At 37.3% G+C, this 20347-nt stretch overlaps 1 protein-coding gene across 5 annotated transcripts in view; it reads right to left on the bottom strand.

Moving 5' to 3' along the window:
• The window catches only part of PARD3B (par-3 family cell polarity regulator beta), a 1084399-nt gene that overhangs the window by 363849 nt on the left and 700203 nt on the right, over positions 1-20347 (bottom strand). For all 5 annotated transcript variants that reach the window (XM_063695123.1, XM_019022741.4, XM_019022742.3 and 2 more), the window contains one exon: positions 13873-13917. In XM_063695123.1, the coding sequence (XP_063551193.1) occupies positions 13873-13917 (45 nt within the window). The remainder of the gene's footprint in view (positions 1-13872; positions 13918-20347) is intronic.

The raw sequence follows: 20347 nt of genomic DNA, 5'->3' as shown, positions 1-20347 counted from the left end.
CATTTTACTAAATAGTAAGAATTCCACAAAGAGGAGACAGAATGAGCAAGAGGCATAGTAACAGCCATAATATCCGAGAAGTGATAAAAAACATTAATATAAAGCCATGGGAGTCATACCACATACCAAGAAGGATAATATAAAGAAATCTACACCAAAACCTAGACTGTAGTGAAAGTGAACGTCAAGGACAAAGAGAATTTAAGAGTAACCAGAGATAAAAGGCTTATCAAAGGTAAAGAGAAGCCAATTACACTGATGGCTGACTTTTCAGAGCAGAAGCCATAAGACAATAGAAGAAGATCTCCAATGTGCTATAAGTCTAACTTTATATACCCAACAAAAACTAGTTGCCAAGGAAAATACATGTTCTAATAAACAAAACAGTGTCATCATTAGACTAGCATTAAAGAATGTCTGGAAGGCATACTTCAGAAGAAGGAAAAAGACCCAAGAGGGAAGGTCAGAGATTCAAAGAAGAATGGTGAGTTAAGAAATTGGTAAATACTTGGAGAAGTCTGAACAAATATTGAATGCATAAAACACTGAAATTAATATATAATTTTTGGGACCAAAAAATAAGAAAGAAAACAAAATGGAAATCATATAAAAATTGGAAGCAGGTTAGGAAAGCTAAAGGGTTCTCAGTTCCTTGTATTGTTTGGGAGAAGGATTAGATACAGACTAATTTTAGATTTTGTTAGGTATGCATGCCAAAAATGCAGTGTATAATTTTCAAATCACTATCAGAAAAAAATGGGATTAAAAAGCAATTCAGCCTAAAATGACAAGAGAGGGAAAAAAGGTCATTAAAGAGTGGTCCAAATTTAAAACTGAAAATAAAACATAAATCTAAATATGCTAGTAATTGCAATAAATGTAAATGTGTTAAACCCCAGTTGCAATTCAGGTTGTCACATTGAACATCAAAACAAAATCCAGCTATTTATTAAGACAAGACATACACATAAAGCTTAAGGACACAAAGTTTGAGAGCAAAAATATGCAAAAAGACGTATCAAGAAAAAAGATTTAGCAAGTACTACGTAAAGGATGCCTGCCGTGCGCCACACACTGCTTTTGGCACTGGGGATACAAAGTCTCTGCCTTCATGAAGCTCACTTCTGGAGGTAGGGGAAACAGACAGTAGGTTACATACATCAATAAATGCACACACATGTACTACAGACTGTGATTAGCTCTATAAGGAGGTAAATAGTAAGGTGAGAGAAACTGGCTTCTTGTTGGGTGACTATTTTAGATAGGGTGGTCACAGAAATTGTCTTTGAAGAAAGAACATTTGACCTGAGAACTGAATCAGAGTGAATCAGCCGTATAGAGTGGAAGATCACTCTGGGCTAATCGATTGCGTGTGCAAAGGCCTGAGGAGAGTTTTCCTCACTGAAGCTCTCCAGGTGATGGTGGCTCGGGAAAGGGTGGAAAGTGAGGCTTTGGGATGTATTCTCGTGGGATCAACCTGATTTCCTGCTGGTAAATGTCAGGGCTTAAGAGAGGAAAAAGTCAAAGCTGACTGCATCTGGTAAGGCTTTCCAGGCCCACATGGAAGTGTACCATTGCATCTGTTACGTTTCTCTCTCCAATGAAATGGCCTGTTGGGGGACTATATTTGAAAATATAACTCAAGTTAGAGTTTATTGAGAGAAGTTTATAGTAAGTAAAAGGTGAAGCTTTGCACATTTCTTGCACTGAAGAAGCCAGTGTTCAACCAGAAATGAAGGCATTTGACTACGGACAGGAAAAGGCACCCAGGGTGTAGGTCATTGTTAATGTATCCTGAAGGTCTGGGTAGAGACTCTTTGCTCAAACTAAGATTCCCTGAACTTTGTAAAGAAGCATGATAGAAACTATGGAAATGCTGATAGAAGCTTACAGAATTAATCAGTGTTTTTCAAACCTCAACAATTAGTGTTACCATTTTATAATATTCTGCCATTTTCATATAGCATTTTATATTCTTATTTCCTTAAAAATAACTTTTTGAACAAAAATTTTATTTGCAAAAAACATGTAGCAGCGCTGTAAGTGAAAAATCAGTCTTTTACTAATGTACATTAATTTAAATATATAATTTTTCAAAATAAAGAGTGTTTGCCCATATAAACCATTTAAAATAGGGTATGGGCCACCAGACTACTAAATCAACCTACAGTAGTATTTCTGTGAGGCCTGTTAGTGCAGCAGTAAAATGCCTCTGTCACCAGTTTGATGCCAGTATTTCTAAATGTCTCTCACAGCTCACTGAGGGCATGCCATGATATTTTACAAAACTAAAACCAAACTGTCTTTTTTTTTTTTTTTCTTTTGCAGTTGTGGTTTTGTTTGCTTGGTTTAAAAAAAAACTGATTGGTTAATAAAAGTGTTTTCATTCAAAAGGTAACTTTGAATGGCTTTGTTCTCTTTTGATGGGGTGGAATTTGTAAGCTGTTTTGTAGGGGTATGCAGTTTCTAATTATCAGTAGAGTGGGAATGATTCTGCATTGCTTATTTTAGCAAGGAGAAGTAATCTAGGTTCCTTTAAGTTTTCTCTTTCATTTCACACATTCTTCATTAACCCCCTAATTATAAGTCTGTTTTTATTGGATACAGTTGGGCATCATGGGCCTCTAAAAAAGGACTTTTTGTACATGGCATTGCATGGGTACCTTATTAAATAAATTACTAGGACTAAGTTTTTGCCCTCTAGGATACTAAAAATTGACAAGTGGGTTTAATATTCCCTAATTATGTTTTTCCTTATGGCTTTTTTCTTTTCCAGCAACCCATAAATGACAGGTCTCATGGTTAAGCCTTTCTCTATTCTCTTTTCTTCCAAAATACTTCTGTGCTGCAAATAGGTTCCCAAATAGGTTTCCAGTATGACTCCGGGATTCAGCCTTTCATCTCCTTCCCAGAAACTAGAAGCTCCCTTTTCCTGTGGTTCTTCTGCCCATAATCTTTGCCAGTCCCCATGCTAGATCCTTCCATTTGTACAATATTTCTATTACTAGGTTTTGTATGTGATGGTTTATGTTTAAAAATGTTATTTTTAACCCATAAATTATTTGTTACCTAAATAGTACATTAAATATAGTCTGAATGTAAAACTCAAATACTATAGATAAAGCAGAAGGTCCCTTTGACCCCCAACCATAATCTTCCTTTTCAATAAAGATAACCACTGTTACTTTTTCTATGCATTTGCATTTATACATAAGCACATGGTATTGTCACTGTTTGCATTCTTATTGTTGCTACTAAACTGTGAGAACCTTAGGGGCAGAATCCATATTCTATACCACTTCGTATTTGTAGCAGCTGGCAAAGAGCCTGGTATACGGTACATGTTCAATAAATACTAGCTTACTAAATGAGTTTATCATTGGTTGCCCCCCTCTATGCAATAGATAAGTTTTCCATCCTGTATGAAAAAAAGCTGGATTGCGGGAATATTAATAATATAAGGGAGCCATGACTATTGATCAAAGGAGATTTTTTTTTAAAAAAAAACATCCTGAGAGGGATCTCTGAGGCTGTGATATGTAATATAAAATATATATTTGGTTGTCCTCTCATTTCCCGACACTCAGCTCCTTAAACCCTTGGAATCTCCAAAGTGATGTATCTTTGAACGTTAATAAGATGACTGATGAACAAAAGCTCTTGAATAGCCTCATGATTTGGGTCTGCCTGCCAAGGGAATCAACCAAATGACTAGAGGGTTGGAACTTTCAGTCCCACCCTCTAAGCCCAAGAGAGAGAAAAAGGGCTGAAAGTTGAGTTGCTAACCAATGGCCAATAATGTAATCAATCCTACCTACTTAAGGAAGCCTCCATAATAGCCCAAGAGGACAGGGTTTGGAAAGCTCCTAGATTGCTGAACACACAGAGATGCCTGGAGAGAGTGCATGGAAGCTCCTAGAACCTTCCCACAACCTTGCTCTATTCATCTCTTCCATCCAGCCCTTCATTTGTATCCTTTGCAATGTTCTTTACAATAAATGAGTAAGCCTAAGTAAGTCATTTGCCTGAGTTCTGTGAGCTACTCTAGAATATTAATTGAACCTGAGGAGAGTCATGGGAACTGTGAATTACAGCTGGTTGGTCAGAGGCCCAAGTCACAACTTAGGACGTGGGACTGGCTTCTGAATGGGACAGGCTTGTGGAACTAAGAGCTTAATCTGTGGATTCTGACTCTACCGCCAGGTAGATAGTGTCAGAATTGAATTGAATTATAGGACACCGAGTTGCTGTCCCCTGGAGAACTGGTCAGTGTGTGCGGGGAAAAACCATATACATTTTGGTGATCAGAATTGAAGCATTCTGTGCTGTGCTTAGTATTCTGTGTTGTATGTGTGAGAATAGAAAAAAAACTGTTTTTCTCCCTATCTCTTACAGGAACTGACTGGCTCTGGAGCAGAAGTGTGAGTTGAGGCAAGAAAGTGTGAAAGAATAGAACCTAGAGACACTTGAAGTTAAACAATCCTGGGCACCAAGAGAGAGACTGCCTGAGAAAGCAGGGGAAGGTTTCCCTCGGAGGTGCGTCTTCAAGAGTTCAACTGGGGCTCCAAGGCATAAAAGGGCAAAATATGGTCAGAGAGTAACTGTGACTAGCTGGGAGTTGGGAACCTGTAGATGGAGGGTGATGGTGGCAAAAGACAAGGCTGGAAGCGCAGGTCACGACAAGGTGATGGAAGCATTCGTATAACTGGTTAATAATACTGAACTTCGGCCGGGCACGGTGACTCACGCCTGTAATCCCAGCACTTTGGGAGGCCGAGGCGGGCGGATCACGAGGTCAGGAGATCAAGACCATCCTGACCAACACGGTGAAACCCCGTCTCTACTAAAAATATAAAAAATTAGCCGGGCGAGGTGGCGGGTGCCTGTAGTCCCAGCTACTCGGGAGGCTGAGGCAGGAGAATGGCGTGAACCCCGGGGGGCGGAGCCTGCAGTGAGCCGAGATGGCGCCACTGCACTCCAGCCTGGGTGACAGAGCAAGACTCCATCTCAAAAAAAAAAAAAAAATACTGAAATTCATCACATTACTGGAGCCTCAATGTAGGAACAAAAGAGTGCTTTGTAAGGAGGCAATAGTATTCTTGAAATATATGTCTTTTAAGGCTTCCTCTTACCTCCAATAAACAGTATTCAATTCATGTTTGAAACTCGTACACCTAAACACCCTTCATCTTACATGAAGTAATAGCAATATTATGAAAACCAATACATCCTAAAATATTTCTCAACATTAGCTGGCAATATTATAACTTTATCAGATTTTAGAAATAAAATTTCAGCTTGACATACATTATTCAACATAGACTGGGAGGTCCATTATGTAAGAGCTCACCTTCAGATTTTCCAGGTTGAGTATTTAATGTGTACTTCCAATATGAGGTGTCGGCTACGATTTAGCTGAAAAAACTTAAGATTTAAAACATTGCTAGAATGGCTAGACAGCCATTTGGTGAGTACTGGCAGACTAGATTTTCCAAAGATGTTTAAAATGAAAGGTCTTGCAAGTAGGTAGCTTATAATCTCCCTTGGTCACTAGAATCAGAGCATCTCAGCTTTTTTTTTTTTTAATTTCTCTACAACTAATGATACCACTCTGTGTGTCTTCCAACATGACTTTCTGTCCTACTTCTCCCCTCTATCCTAGACTCTTCTACCTTGCCTTCTTGAGTCCAACTATCCTTCCATGGTTGACAAAATACTGTTCATTTTCAACCCAACCTCTTCTTTCAAACCACCTCTGTGGTGTTTTTGTTTTTGTTTTCTTAATTGAAATGCAGTTCTCCACTATGAGTTCTACTTTCTCAGCAGCTTTCTCAATTGAAGCTTCTCACACCCATATCGTGCAGGTCAGGGTTAGGAGGAGATCCAACTTGGTCCTTTTTTCTCACTTTCTGCACTTTGCTCATATGGAATCTTGCTGCTGCACAGCTCATGCTAGCCTGTCACTCTTCCTTCTACTCCCAATCATCCTTGCCTTCTACTACCTTCATCATCTAACCATCTGAAAGATTTCCACCTTGGAGTGTGGGTAATGGAACCCCAAGGAGGCTTCTCTCTCTGTCTTTCTGCTGGGCTCTGAAGAGGCAGAGGAGGCAGGGGAGGCTCCAGGCTGTGGGGCCATGACAGCAGTGTGAGTCTCTCCTGCTTCCCCAGGTACTTCCAGTGCCCGCCAAGTTTGGTCTCTTTGCATCCATCCACAAGGTGATCCATACTGGCTTCCCATCCACCAGCCCAGCCAAGGTCAAGAAGACCAAACGTATGGCCATGGGTGTGTCAGCACTGACCCACAGTCCCAGCATTTCCTCCATCAGTTCCATTGGCTCCATGGCCTCCTTTGTAGGGGGGCGGCCAGAGCCTTTGTGTTAATACATTTCACTCTTAAGTGTCTATCTACCCTGTCTCTATCTTCTCACTCTTGTTATCAAGAAGTAAATGCCGCAGGAAATTGCTGGTCAACACCTGCAGAAAAGCTGGTCCTAACCTGTAAGTTGGAGCTAAACCCAAACATTGGAGACACCAGCAAATTCCAGTATACCTGGAGATATGTGATCAAGAAATAAATGTTTACTGTTGGTTTTATTATGCAGCATAGTTGCAGCAATAGCTGACAAGTACAATGAAAATCAAGTTGTATACCCTTTTTTACTTACCCATTAAGTTTAACTTAAAAAAAAATACTCAAAGCTTTCTTGCCTAAATATTTCTTACTTTTCTTTCCCCTTCCATTGCTAATCACTGACACTTATGCCAACATCATCTCTTATATGGACTATTAGTCTCTCTCTCCTTTTTTTTTTTTTTGGTTGGGGGGGTTCCCTTCAGGTTCCTACAACCAAAAGATTGATATTACTAGAATATAAAAGTGACCTCTTATTTAATCTGTTTAGATTATCTGAGCCTACAGGATAAAATGGCACTTTTTCATTTGGTATGAGTCTGTATGGTCTAATCTCTGCCTACTTGGCTTAACTTGGTATCTTGTCACTTTCTCTTTGTACTGCTGCCACACTGAACTGCTTAAAATTTCTTAAATATACCATGATGTTTCATGTTCTCAGAACTTTCCAGAAGCCTGAAATGTGTTGGCTCATTGACCTTTTCTATATCGCCAGTTTCTATTTTGCTTTCAGATCCTGCTATGGAAGCATATCCTTTCTGAAACGTGACAGGCATCCCCAATTCCAAATGGAATTAAGCAATATTTCCTCTGTGAGGTTTTTGCATTGAACTCTTTAGCATGAGGGTGTCAAACAAATACTGAATTAGGCATTTGTATTTTTTCTCCATATTATATTCTCCATATTATATGTATGTTTCTCCATATTATAAACATTTTATAAGGCTGAGAACTTGTCTTATTTTACTTTGTATCTCTAGCACTTAACACAATATCTGTGTAGAGTGGGCATTTAATAAACATGAGTGGAACTAAAATAATTTATTTTGAAACTTGATTTGGAAACATATGTTGTCTCTTTATTTACTCATGAATTTTAGAGATGCATAAACCCGCTCCATATTTGAGGAGTAAAGAATTTTATGAAAAAGACTGAAATATTTGTTTCTAATTCAGTTTAATTCATTGAATTTTACAGACCACATTATTTTTTTTTTGAAAATGTGGAAATACTAGAGTTGCTTCACAATCAACTTTGTACAGGAAGAACGCTAGACATATTGCTAACTTCTTTATGACAACTTCCTGAATCCCATGGAAATATAAACCAAGGCTGCAGCATGTGAGAAATGTATATATTTCTTGTGTCTAAAGCTATATTTATCCAACATAACAAATGACAAAAGCTTAGAAAGCATCCAATAAAGATGTTTGTCCAAATAGAGAACCATGCTGTCATATCTTAATGAGTTGATGAGGAAAGAAAGTTCAAGTACACGAACCACTAACTTGAAAATTTTAGCTCCTCATCAATAATAACCATAAAAATTCATGAAAATTTGCAATCCAATTAGAAGATGCAAATATTTTTTAAATGGCCATAACTGGTGTTCCAAAATGTAAATGCACAAATTTTAATATTCTATAAAAGTATGGAATAATAAGACAACACAATTTATGAAATGTCATTTAATAATTCATTGCTCTTGAATTAAAGTGACTATCCAATCACCCTATGGTTTTAAAAGCTCTGTTCTTTTGCAAGGATCTAGAAATTTCTTAGGTCACATTTGAACACTCTAGATTTGAGGTTTATACACATTGCATTTAAAACAAAATGTAAGGCCTGCTGAAGTAGTAACTTGCGTACTAAACTCTTGGCCTTTGTTATAAGGATACACAACACCTGCACGTGTGCCTTTGCTATAATTTATACACGTCACATGCACATCTTCTCTCTCATACAGCTCTCAACTTGGCTCACACACTCCTATACATGTACACATGCACACATACATGTAAGGAAACAAAGGCAAGAACGATCAGATTAGATGTCCCTCTCATACTCAAGGAACTACAGTAGTTTGGTAGATAAATTATAGCTATTGTGTTCCTAGTTCAGCTGGCTGAGGTTACACAACGCAAGTAAAGATGTATCAGATAGCTTGATATGTGTGTGTGTCATGTAGGGGCTGTGTCTTTCATAAGGCACGTGCTAGTGAAATATAAATTGCCCCAAAGCATAAGCTCCACCATACAATGCTGGGGTTCATATCCTTACCCTAAACTAGTTACCAGCTGAGAGGTCAAGTTTTTTATTTTTTTATTTTTTATTTTTTTGAGATGGAGTCTTGCTCTGTTGCCCAGGCTGGGGCACAGTGGTGTGATCTTGGCTCACTGCAACCTCCACCTTGTGGGTTCAAGCGATTCTCTTGCCTCAGGCTTCCAAGTAGCTGGGATTACAGGCATGGGCCACCATGCCTAGCTAATTTTTGTATTTTTAGTAGAGACGGGGTTTCACTATGTTGTCCAGGCTGGTCTCAAACTCCTGATCTCAAATGATCCGCCTGCCTTGGCCTCCCAAAGTGCTGGGATTACAGGTGTGAGCCACCATGCCCAGCTGAGATCAAGTATTTAAATTACCTGAGCTTCAGTTTTTTCATCAAACTGTGTTAGGATACCAAACATACTTAGTGGCCTCACATAGAAATAGCTCCCTAGATTGTTAATGAGTACTTGCTCATTAATTGATAAAGTTGTCTCAGAAAAGGTCTGGACTTGCTGCCAACCATTACTTTCACAGACTTGCCTGTTTTACAGCTATATGGACAGGTGTTTGAGAATATAAGAAATTAAAACAGAAATAGCCAAGCTTTTTAGTCCATTTTGCTAATTAATATGTCAGAGCTCATAAAGAAGAACTCATCGGCCTTCTTCAGTACTGCATCATCTTAAAGAGCTGGGTCAGCAAAGATCTCTGCAGACAGTCAATACATATTAAAACAGTTCCAAGCAGTAAATCAAAACAAAAAAAAAAGAAGACACTAAAAAAAGTAAAATTTATAAGCCCTTTCTGTCTGAACGTAAAGGAGCATTAAACTATTGGTTGAGGTGTCATTTTAGTAGACAGAAAGAAAATAAGAAAGAACTCCTTCTTAAAGACACTCTTTAAGACCCTGAGTATAAGCAAAATTAAAGCATAACAATAAAAAAAAAAGCTGTGCTAAATTTGATGTCATTTTCTCTGGATCCTAATGTTCCCTCAGAATATTTAAATCATTTAAAAATGGTTTTATTGTTAAAAAATACATTTTTCTGGTTTTTTTTTTTCTCCAGGCATTGCTAGAATTTGAATTTTGTCAGAGTTCAATTAGTGAAACAAGGAAAGAGGTTAAAGACGTTTTTGGTTTTTCAAGGCTCTATGAAACTTGTGATTTTTCTTCAAGGAACCAAACAAAGGGTATTTTATTTCTAACTTCTCTGGGCAGGTCTTACCATACCATAGACTTAAATATCTCTCATATTTGGAGGAGGATTCTACCAACTCAGAAACAGGAGAATCATCCTACTATCTTCCTTGCCAAGGTAATGAGATACAATGCCCTTTTGGGGAAGCCCCTGAAATAGGGGTTAGAGAAATCTCAAGACTACTGGATTAATTCCAGAAGGGGTGAGGGGAACACTACATTTTTGGGTCAAAAATATTATAAAGATTTATTTTACCTGGGCCTTTGATTGGATCTGAGCTCCGAAGGATCAACCATTTAAAAATTAAGCCAAGAAAAGGGTACCAAAAATATTGTCACAAATTTGGGAGGTACCCAAGCCAGACCAACAGATGGAACTTGGCACGAAATAGCTCTTTACAGACTAAGTAGCTGACTCAAGAAATTTTAACTCAGATGAATTTATTAGTCTTGAATAAGAGGCTGGATGATCTTCTTGAATGCCATCTTGAATAAGAGGCTGGATGATAGATTTAGGTCAGTATATACAATTTAATTTGTTTAACTTCCTGTTGGTCTTGGATAGTATAAAAGCTGCTCACATTTCTATAGTTAAAGAGAAAGAGCGAGAGACTCTTAGCATAAAAAAAAATACAAACAAACAAACAAAAAAATTAGCCGGGTGCCACCCACGTGCCTGTAATCCCAGCTACTCAGGAGGCTGAGGCAGGAGAATTGCTTGAATCTGGGAGGCAGAGGTTGCAGTGAGCAGAGATCGTGCCAGTACACTCCAGCCTGGGCGACAGAGGGAGAATCTGTCTCAAAAAAAAAAAAACAAAAAAACCAAAAAACTCTTATTTTAACCTAAATATTCTGAAGAAAGAATTTGGAAAAGGGGACAATATCGCAACAAAAAGAAGTTAACTGATTCCTTTTAAGAATGGTGAGACAGGCCGGGCGCGGTGGCTCACGCCTGTAATCCCAGCACTTTGGGAGGCCGAGGCGGGAGGATCACAAGGTCCGGAGATCGAAACCATCCTGGCTAACATGGTGAAACCTTGTCTCTACTGAAAATACAAAAAATTAGCCGGGCGCGGTAGCGGGCGCCTGTAGTCCCAGCTACTCGGGAGGCTGAGGCAGGAGAATGGCGTGAACCCGGGAGGCGGAGCTTGCAGTGAGCCTAGATCGCGCCACTGCACTCCAGCCCGGCGGACAGAGCCACTCCGTCTCAAAAAAAAAAAAAAAAAAAAAAAAAGAATGGTGAGACAAGTAGAGATTTATAAGTTAAAATACAACCTGGTAACTTACTTAGTGGTCACAGATGACCTGTAGCCGACTGAGACTACAGGTGAATTTAGATGAATTTAAAAAATGATTTTGTAACTGAAAGAGGTTGTTAGAATCAAGAGAACCCTTAACCCTCTGCTGCTGCTGCTGCTGCTGCCACCACCACCACCACCACCACCAAATCCCAATGAGATATCCCTTCACGTAAATGCAACGCACAGAGGGGAGCTATGTTTTATGTGAGGGGTGAGTTCCTGAGGATCATTATAATTCAAGACTAATTTTCCAAAAGAAAGAAATGTAAAAAATTGGGGGAGTGGCCAGGCTCTGTGGTTCATACCTGTAATCCCAGCACTTTAGGAAGCTAAGGAAGGTGGATTGCTTGAGCCCAGAAGAGTTTGACGCTAACCTGGGCAACAAGGCAAAATCCTATTTCTACAAAAAAGTAAAAATAAAAATAAAAGTTAGCTGGGCATGGTGGCATGCACATGTAGTCCCAGCTATCCGGGAGGCTGAGGTGGAAGGATCACCTGAGCCAGGGAAGTTGAGGCTGCAGTGAGCTGTGATCATGGCATTGCACTCCAGCCTGGGTGACAGAGAGAGATGCTGTCTCAAAAACAAAAACAAAAAACAAAAAAATGGGGAAGGGTATGTTCTTAGAGTACATAAATTTTGAACCTTATTTGAGTATTTTCCTCTAATGCTGCTCTGTGCTTTCTCAGAACCGTTTGTAGTGTTTTACAAGATGCTCTCATTTAATGTGACTCTACAGTATATGGTTTTTGGTGATTGTTTAGCCCTCTTCATTGCAGGCCACTTTTGCTCCAAAGTTATCAAGTGTCTGGTTATTTTTCGGCATTTCTACAGATGCCCAATGAAAAACATGAAGCAGTGATAACGTTATAATAGCACTTAAAAATATAAAAATAGTGCATGTTGGAATAACAGTACTAATTAGTAACAGAAATATTCTTTAAAACATCAGAAGTATTTAAACAGTGTGGTTCATGTGACATAAAGACTGCTGGAACTATTTCTATCAGCTAAAGTGAAGTTGCTGTATGGAATTTGCAATGAACCTGTGTGACAGCTTTAAAATTCTGCCATTTTTGACTAAAACTTTTTTGGAAGATTATTATTTCAAATTTTGCACTTAGCATAATTCTTTATTAATATTTTATATCACACTATGCAAAGACAGATCATTGAAATTTACATAAAATGTTATGGCAATATACAAAGATGACAAAGTTCTCATCTAAAAAGAGTGACAAACTTTTAATTGCCACCTAATAGTAGTGTGCTTGGAAATTAAGGTTAGAATAAGATTTGATTTCCTGGAAAAAGCCAGAAAATTTATTTGCTCATTTTCAAAAACCAAATTGATAAAAATTCCAGAAAAGGACTTCAACTTTTTGCCTTGAAGCCTATCCCAGTACAAAGAAAAGGCTTTTCATCTTCAGGTATTATAACAATATGTATAAGAGAACTATAAGCAGTAGAATGTATTTAAGATGAAGATATTATAGATTATCCTTGGGGTTCCCTGGTCATGAGAACTTCCTTCTGAAGCTCCTAAAAGTATGTCCAGTAGTAGAGAATTTAATGGAAGAGGATGTTGGGAACAAGCAGCCTGTGGCAATTTATCACTCCCATAGAAATCTCTTTCACAGTGATCTAACCTCTTAGGCTTTTTATTAGGAAAAGCAAGAAAAAAAAATCTGAGTTGTGAACCAGCCCTTCCCTGCTGTTATCACAAGAGAATCTGGAGAAAGAAGAAAGGAAAAAAATCATAATCTTGCCCTGGAACATGATGGAGGTAATGAGGCATCAAGGCCACTTACTGCTGAAAACATAATGGGCACACAAACACGGGAGACACTTGGTGATGGGAAAGACTTCTTTGTTTCACCAGTGGAGGGATGTCAGCAAATCATAATCCTTCTGTTGTTTAGAGGGGCAATGCTATGAGCAAAATGGACATTTTCTCCTCCAAAATAATGTGCCCCTAGAGGAAAGGGATTACTCCACTATTTGCTAGCTTAGTAGCTTTAAATGTTTTCAACTAATGTGAATAAATGATGATGGAGGAAGGAAAAAGGAATAGAAGGCAGTCGACTTGGCAATGAAAAAACAGCTTGGATTTTAGGAGTGAAGGTAACTCACACATGATAAAGACCTAAGAGATCCTTAGAAATTTTTGTGGACTTCCTAGAGAATATCTAGGGAGCTCATTCATGTCTCTAAATAAAAATAATGCATACATCCCTGGAACAATCCATTTTGATGACAGGCAGAAAAAAAAAAGAAAAAAAATCCTATTCTTTTTTGAGGAGAAAAAAATGATCATATCTTTCTTATTCTGGAATTCTCTGTCCTGCCACTTAAATATGAAAGTCATCATGGGAAAGAATCTTGAACTTTCTTGGGTTTTCTTGCAATTTTTTTAAGTGTTTAGCTAGAGTACAGATTTAAGATTTTTGGTTTTATATATCTTTTTGGAAATCTTTATTCTTTCCTCCCAAACATTCTGAGTCAGCATACATTATGCCACTATACACACAGCCAAGCAATAAGTCATCTTTGTGGAAGTCAGAGACATCTCATGTATTAATTAGAAAGCCTTTCAGTGACTAGTGGATAGAAACAGGTTCCAACTGCTACTAAAACACAGCCAGTGATTTCCAGGAAGGGGAATATAGTCAGTTACAAGGAATTTCTTACCCGATTTTTGTCCAGCCAATGAGCGAACCTTGCTTTCATCTGGCACTGAGGAGAAGAAATAAAAGAGACAAGGATCAGACCGGCTTGTAAATCAGACAATTTTTAAACAGTAAATTAATGCAGATTCATAATAAGTTAAATCTTTTACTGGAAGAGATTTGAGAAACATTTTTTTCTCCCAGCCTACCCTGGGATACCTCACTTTTATTGGTAGATATCTTGAAGACAGCTATGAATAAATATATGTTTATTAGATCTTTTATGAACATAACTTCATTTTCTCATAATTTTCAGTACTTTCAGTTATTTTAACTGGGTTGTTTCTTCCACGTTTACAAGAGGAGAAACCAAATTCATAGACCCAGGGATGTATACAATATAATAAAATTCTTTCAGCATAACAGCAATACGTGTGTGTGTCTGTGTGTATATTAAATACTTAAGAATTAGACTTCTGTTATCTAGTCAAAATAGAGTAAAAGGGAACAGATTTGTAATTCCCCTTGAAACAATTTTAAAAACTAGACAAAACAAGAAACAATGGCATTCAACAGATTAGACATGAGGCAACAAAATGCAGTGATCCCAAGAGATGGAAAACAAATGACGTCAACTTTACAATTGCCCCAGCTTATTCTCTGAAGAAAGCCTCCAGGCAGCCGTGCAGGAAAGCCAACACCCAAGCAGAACAGTGATGGCCCCAGCTTGAGGGCATGGTGCTGGGCATCCCAGGAAGCCAAGGCAGACAGAGGTTGCAGAGCAGAGAACCAGAGAGGAAAGAGCAATACTATCTTCAGAAAAATCTCCTCATATATGTAGTTGAATACTGATGATCATATGTGTATAAGAAAATTAACCCAAGAGTTGGCAAAAAACCATTCCAAACTGGAAGAGGAACAGCATCCGAAGTTCACACAGGGCTGGGAATAGTGTCTATTGCCAACAGCCAGAGTAGAAAACTTCATAACTGAAGGGCATCCATTTGAATGTGAAGAAGGGTCTTGCCTCAACAGCGGGGAAAAACTAACTCTAGATTAATGGAGCTCTGATGAAACGGATTCGTTTTTAAAAGACACAATTACTGAAGGTCATATAGGAAGAATTAGATAATATGGGTAGCCCTATAGTAGTTTTTTGAAAAAAAAAATGTGTTTATAAGTAAAACTTTCCCACAAACAAAACTCTAGGCCCAGATGGCTTCACTGGTGAATTCTACCAAACATTTAAGAAGTAAATAAGACCAATTCTACAGAAAATGTATTAGAAAGAGAGAGGATTTCCCAAGCCATTCTATGAGGCTAGTGTTACCCAGATACTAACTAATATCAGAAAAATACATGATATGAAAACTGCTAACCCACATCCTTCATGAACACAGATGCAAAGTTCTTAATCCTTAAGCATCTCTGCATAGATCATCACTTTAATATTCAACAAAAGCTGTTTATTACCATGTGCCACTGTCTATGTTAGTACATAAAACTCTGGTCTCAAGGGTTGAAGCAAGGCGAGGGGAAATTTGCTAACAAGAAGAATCTCTTCCATTTTGCCTAACACTAGATTGATCTCAGAGTAACATGTCCCTTTTTTTCTCTGCCCACAACATTCAGTCTTAATTGACCCAGTTACTATACATAATCTTCCCACTCCCACCTGGCCCTCCTTTTCTAAGCTATTTCTTTATTTTCTAGATAAAAGCACTACATATCTGTGATTATTCTGTTCCCAACTGCTTAAAAATATTGTTAGACTTTTTGTTTTATTTCTAGTTGGGAGGTAAGTATTTATAAGGCAGCAGTTGTGAGCCAAATTCTGTTTTTCTCAGGCCTAAAAATCACTTACATAGAATCAATCTACACTGTAAGTAGAAAAGCATTAGAAAACAATGATAATGATTAAAAATAACCATAGCAACTCATATTTTCTGAGTACTTGTAACACACAGGTTTTATGCTATGCACTTTGTATCTATTCATTCATTCGATTCTCACAACGACCTGGAAAGTATTATTATTACTATCCTTATGTTACAGATAAAGAAACTGACATACACCTCATAAATGGAGAAGTCTGAACTTAAATATGGCACTCTTAACCACTCCATTACACTTGTGATAAGAGTCACGGAAGAGTCATTACCTGAGAAACCTGGAATATAAGACAACGCAACCAACTATATGCTGGAAAACTACTCTCTTTATTTGAATATATGCTATTAATAGTTATCTTTCTGTGGTGACCAGGCTGACTAAATGTTAGCTATAATTTTGTTTAACATGTTTTGAAATTGATGATTCTGATGGGTTCAAGCTAAAATATCCATTCTCATTCTACAGATGAGAAATAATCTTTCTGAATTGGAATCCTTGTTTGGAAACAACAGTTTCGTGCAAATCATTTTAACTTTCTGTGGCCTCAGTCTCATCATAAGAGGATATTCCTTACCCCACAGGTTTGTGGTGATGATTACATGTGCAAATATATGCAAGGTACTTAGAAGACCACAGAATAAGTACTTAATAAATATGAACTACTGTCATCATCATTAATGAGAAACAAAATAGAAAGACAGACTAACATCATAGCTGGTAATCAGACAGATGTGGGTTGAATGCCAGCATTACCAGGCAAGTTACTAAGCTCCTTTTTTTTTTGAGACGGAGTTTCGCTCTTGTTGCCCAGGCTAAAGTGCAACGGCACGATCTCGTCTCACTGCAACCTCCACTTCCCGAGTTCAACCAATTCTTCTGCCTCAGCCTCCTGAGTAGCTGGGATTACAGGCATGCGCCACCATGCCCTGCTAATTTTGTATTTTTAGTAGAGACGGGGTTTCTCCATGTTGGTCAGGCTGGTCTCGAACTCCTGACCTCAGGTGATCTGCCTGCTTTGGTCTCCCAAAGTGCTGGGATTACAGGCGTGAACCACTGCGCCCAGCCACTAAGTTCTTTTTAGCTTTAGTTTCTCCATATGAGAAATGGGGGAAAAAACAGTACACAGAGAGTTGGAACTAAATGAAAAAAAAATGTACAAAAGCACTTTGCACAGTTCCAGACACATAATTCTCAATAAATGAAAACATTTGATAAATGGAAGTTGTGAGAGTGGTAAAGGTGGTGTATTTGATGACGGTTGTGGGGTACGTGATTTAATTTGCTCAGAATTATAAAGAACTAAAGAGACAAAATAATTGAGAGCATACTATGCTTCAGCAGGGCACTAGGTACTTTTACATTGTTATTGTATGGATCATTCCACAACCACAACAGATATGACCTAGCAGTTTACCTGGCTCCTAAATCATCCTGCAGTGGAAGAAAGGCAATGAAAGTACACTAGACTGTACGGTTTTATTATGTATAGTCATTCAGGAGAAGGGATTCATACAAAGGTAAGGCTTTTGCTGCTTTGTTTTTATCTTTTTTAAAAAACCTAAGCTGATTTAAGTACTTGCAAATTCCCTGGCCATATTAGGCTTAACAAATTATCTTCTTAACTTTTTGGCTGAATAATATTTATTATTTATTATACTTATCATTATTTTAATTGACAATTTGAAATTATCTCAAACACTAATATAAACTATTTGAAAAACATTGTAGAAAATCCAAATGGGTGATAGGCATAAAAATTAGAGGTTTTTCTCCGAAATATTCACTGACACAGATGTCTATCTTTAGGACAGAAGATAAATGAATAAACATAATGGAAAAGAGAGGGAACTATAATGACTTAATTGATAGAATACATTTTATTTAAAAGGTTAAATTTGGAACAATCATCTTTTATACACATGCTTAGTGCTAGGAAGTAATTTAAATAACAGTAGCAAATGAGAAAATGAGGTAAAATTACACATGCCACCAAGTTTTTTTTTTTAAATGGCAAGTGTTATAATTAATACCAACTTCCTTTATAACTCGCATTACCTTAGAGCTACTGTTAAAATTATCTCTTGGGGCTTAAGCTTACATCTAGTAGTTTCACTGCATAATATTTAGCACAGTGATTGGAATGGTAGCGATATGAAATGTGACAGGTGTGTCATTTTAAACAAAGGACTTATTTACAAGAGATTGAAAAATAAATGGGCCTGGTGTGGGAAAGGTCTTTGATTCCAAAACAGTAAAGTATTAATTAAAAGCATTGAGTAAGAGAGTGTTGATGGAGCAAGAGTCTAAGTTTCTTGTTCTCGTTCTGATGACAGAATTTTTTCTCCTTTTCTTTCTTCTTTCTTTTTAAAAAAGTATTTGTATTTATAGGTTATTTAATTCCCTTTCTTATCCTTCAGTTTTACCCAAGGACTGGTACTACTTGCTCTTGATTATCGTAAATGGATATTACAATAATAGAAGAGATACCAATGAAATGCTCAGGTTTCTGAAGCTGCAATTCATAAATATTTTTATAACTGTTATTTTATTATAACCATTATTACATACTTAGAGAGTACCATGGACTGCCTCCTCTTGATATTTCTTCCGATTTATTTAGATAATAGGATTTCTACACTAACCTCATGCTTCCTCATATTCAATTCAAGATTGATGTACATTATTTTACCTAATTATCATAAGGTGCTTAATAAAGAGGACACTCTTTGGCTTGGATGCTTGTTAATTTCCCGGTATGTTCTCTGATTCAGGAAGGCTTGTTTGAGAAACAGCAGCCTGATGGCCTATGTTTCTAATTCTCATGGTTGTAAGCCTTTGAAGCTAATTAGAACTGCCCAGCATCAATGGCATCTTTTTAAAAAGCATAAATAGTCTGTGTCTTTTCACTTAATTTCAACCAGTTCATCATTAGAATTGAGAGAAAGAAAATACAGGGGAAAAAATCTATGAAAAAGATGGCACTCTGAGAACTAGTTAGTGGCAAACATCAAAGTGCACATAATACTTACACACATTGGCTTCCCAGTAGGATACATTTATATTAATATAGTGATCACTTAAAGTGTTTTATTCTTTTGTCAAGCTTTCTTATACACTTCAAATGCATTCTCACTGGGGGAAAACAATCCCCTTGCTTATTGATAGCATTTGATACGCATTCCATAACATAAGTGACTATTAGGGACTACACTTGCTTAATAAAAATTTGCAGAACAGTGGCAGATTTGGTGAGTTAATGGGCCCCAGATGCTCTTCTTATGCTGACAGAAGATTGTATATTGCTATCATGCACAAATCTCTTCAGATAAAAATTGCCATCAGCTACAGTTATTCTTTTTTAGAATGCCAACACTATATCACGAATGGGGAATATGCAAATGTGTTCAGATTCTCACTATTCATATTGAGATACTTTGAGGCAAAGTACCACTCTAAAATATGATGCAATGGTAGTCTTATATAGATAACTCCATTTCATTTAATTTTTGATTTCCATATCTTTGAAATAATAGAGACTGCAATTTTGAAGTTGATGTTTGGCACAATAAACATACATCTTCTAATGAGGCCATAAATACTTCTCTTTAGATAGTTTGCTAGGAAACTAAATATCAAGTAATCCCTTAACAGTTAATAAATTTGTTTTCAAGAGTTGTTCCTTCAGAACTTAAAAAAATTGATGTAGTTGCCAATATTAAAAATCAATTTTTCTCTCCTTTAGCAGATCAATTTCTGTGCCACTGATTGATTTCCAGAATTTCTAAGGAATGCAAACCTGTTTCAAATTGTAAATTAAGTATTCTTCCTGAGCAACCATGAACTATTACTGCATTAATCTATAGTGTTTTCGTATGTCAATGACAATTTGGCATAATGATTCTGCTTAGGAAGACTTTTTGAGTTTTCAGCAATGTGAGTTTTCATGTGTTAAAAAATTCTTCCATCTCTTGAAACACACACACACACAAACACACACCCACACCCACACACACACAAAACAAGGCTTTTGCTGAAAAGGGGGCTAGGGAATTAGTATAATGGTGCAAACATTTATCTCATTTATCTTAGCAAGCTTTCCCAAAAGCACTGTGCTCCATCTCGAATGTGCTGCAGCTCTGAGAGTGAGCTAATCAGAACTCAGCAGCTGAAATTTTTTTCCAATATCATAATGCATCTCTCAGCCATGGTGACATAGGGTAAAAAAGGAGGGCTTATTCCCTTCATCATTATCCAACTATCCATATGTTCACAACTCTTTAGTGATCTCTTTAAAATTCCTTTTCTTTCTCCATGAACCTTAGAAAGTCTTAAATTGAAAGTTGCAAAAATCCAATACTTTTCATATGTTCTTACACTGTCATCTTTAGCTCATTAAAGAATATTGGAAAATCCAAGTAATTCCTTCATAAATTTGTTAATTTGTTTTAATCCATTCAGTACACACTGTTTTTCTTAAAAGAATCAGATACTCAACCCCATGGTCTAATGAGGAGATACAAATGACATATTTGTTAGAATAAAATATGTTAAATCGTTTCATTAAGAAAAAGATATGCTTCAGGAACAGTGGAAGGTCAGACAGA

This window comes from Gorilla gorilla, chromosome 11, assembly GCF_029281585.2.
Source record: "Gorilla gorilla gorilla isolate KB3781 chromosome 11, NHGRI_mGorGor1-v2.1_pri, whole genome shotgun sequence".
NCBI classification, from domain to species: domain Eukaryota; kingdom Metazoa; phylum Chordata; class Mammalia; order Primates; family Hominidae; genus Gorilla; species Gorilla gorilla.
Note: the sequence above shows the minus strand (reverse complement) of the source record. Positions and strands in the feature narration are given on the sequence as shown.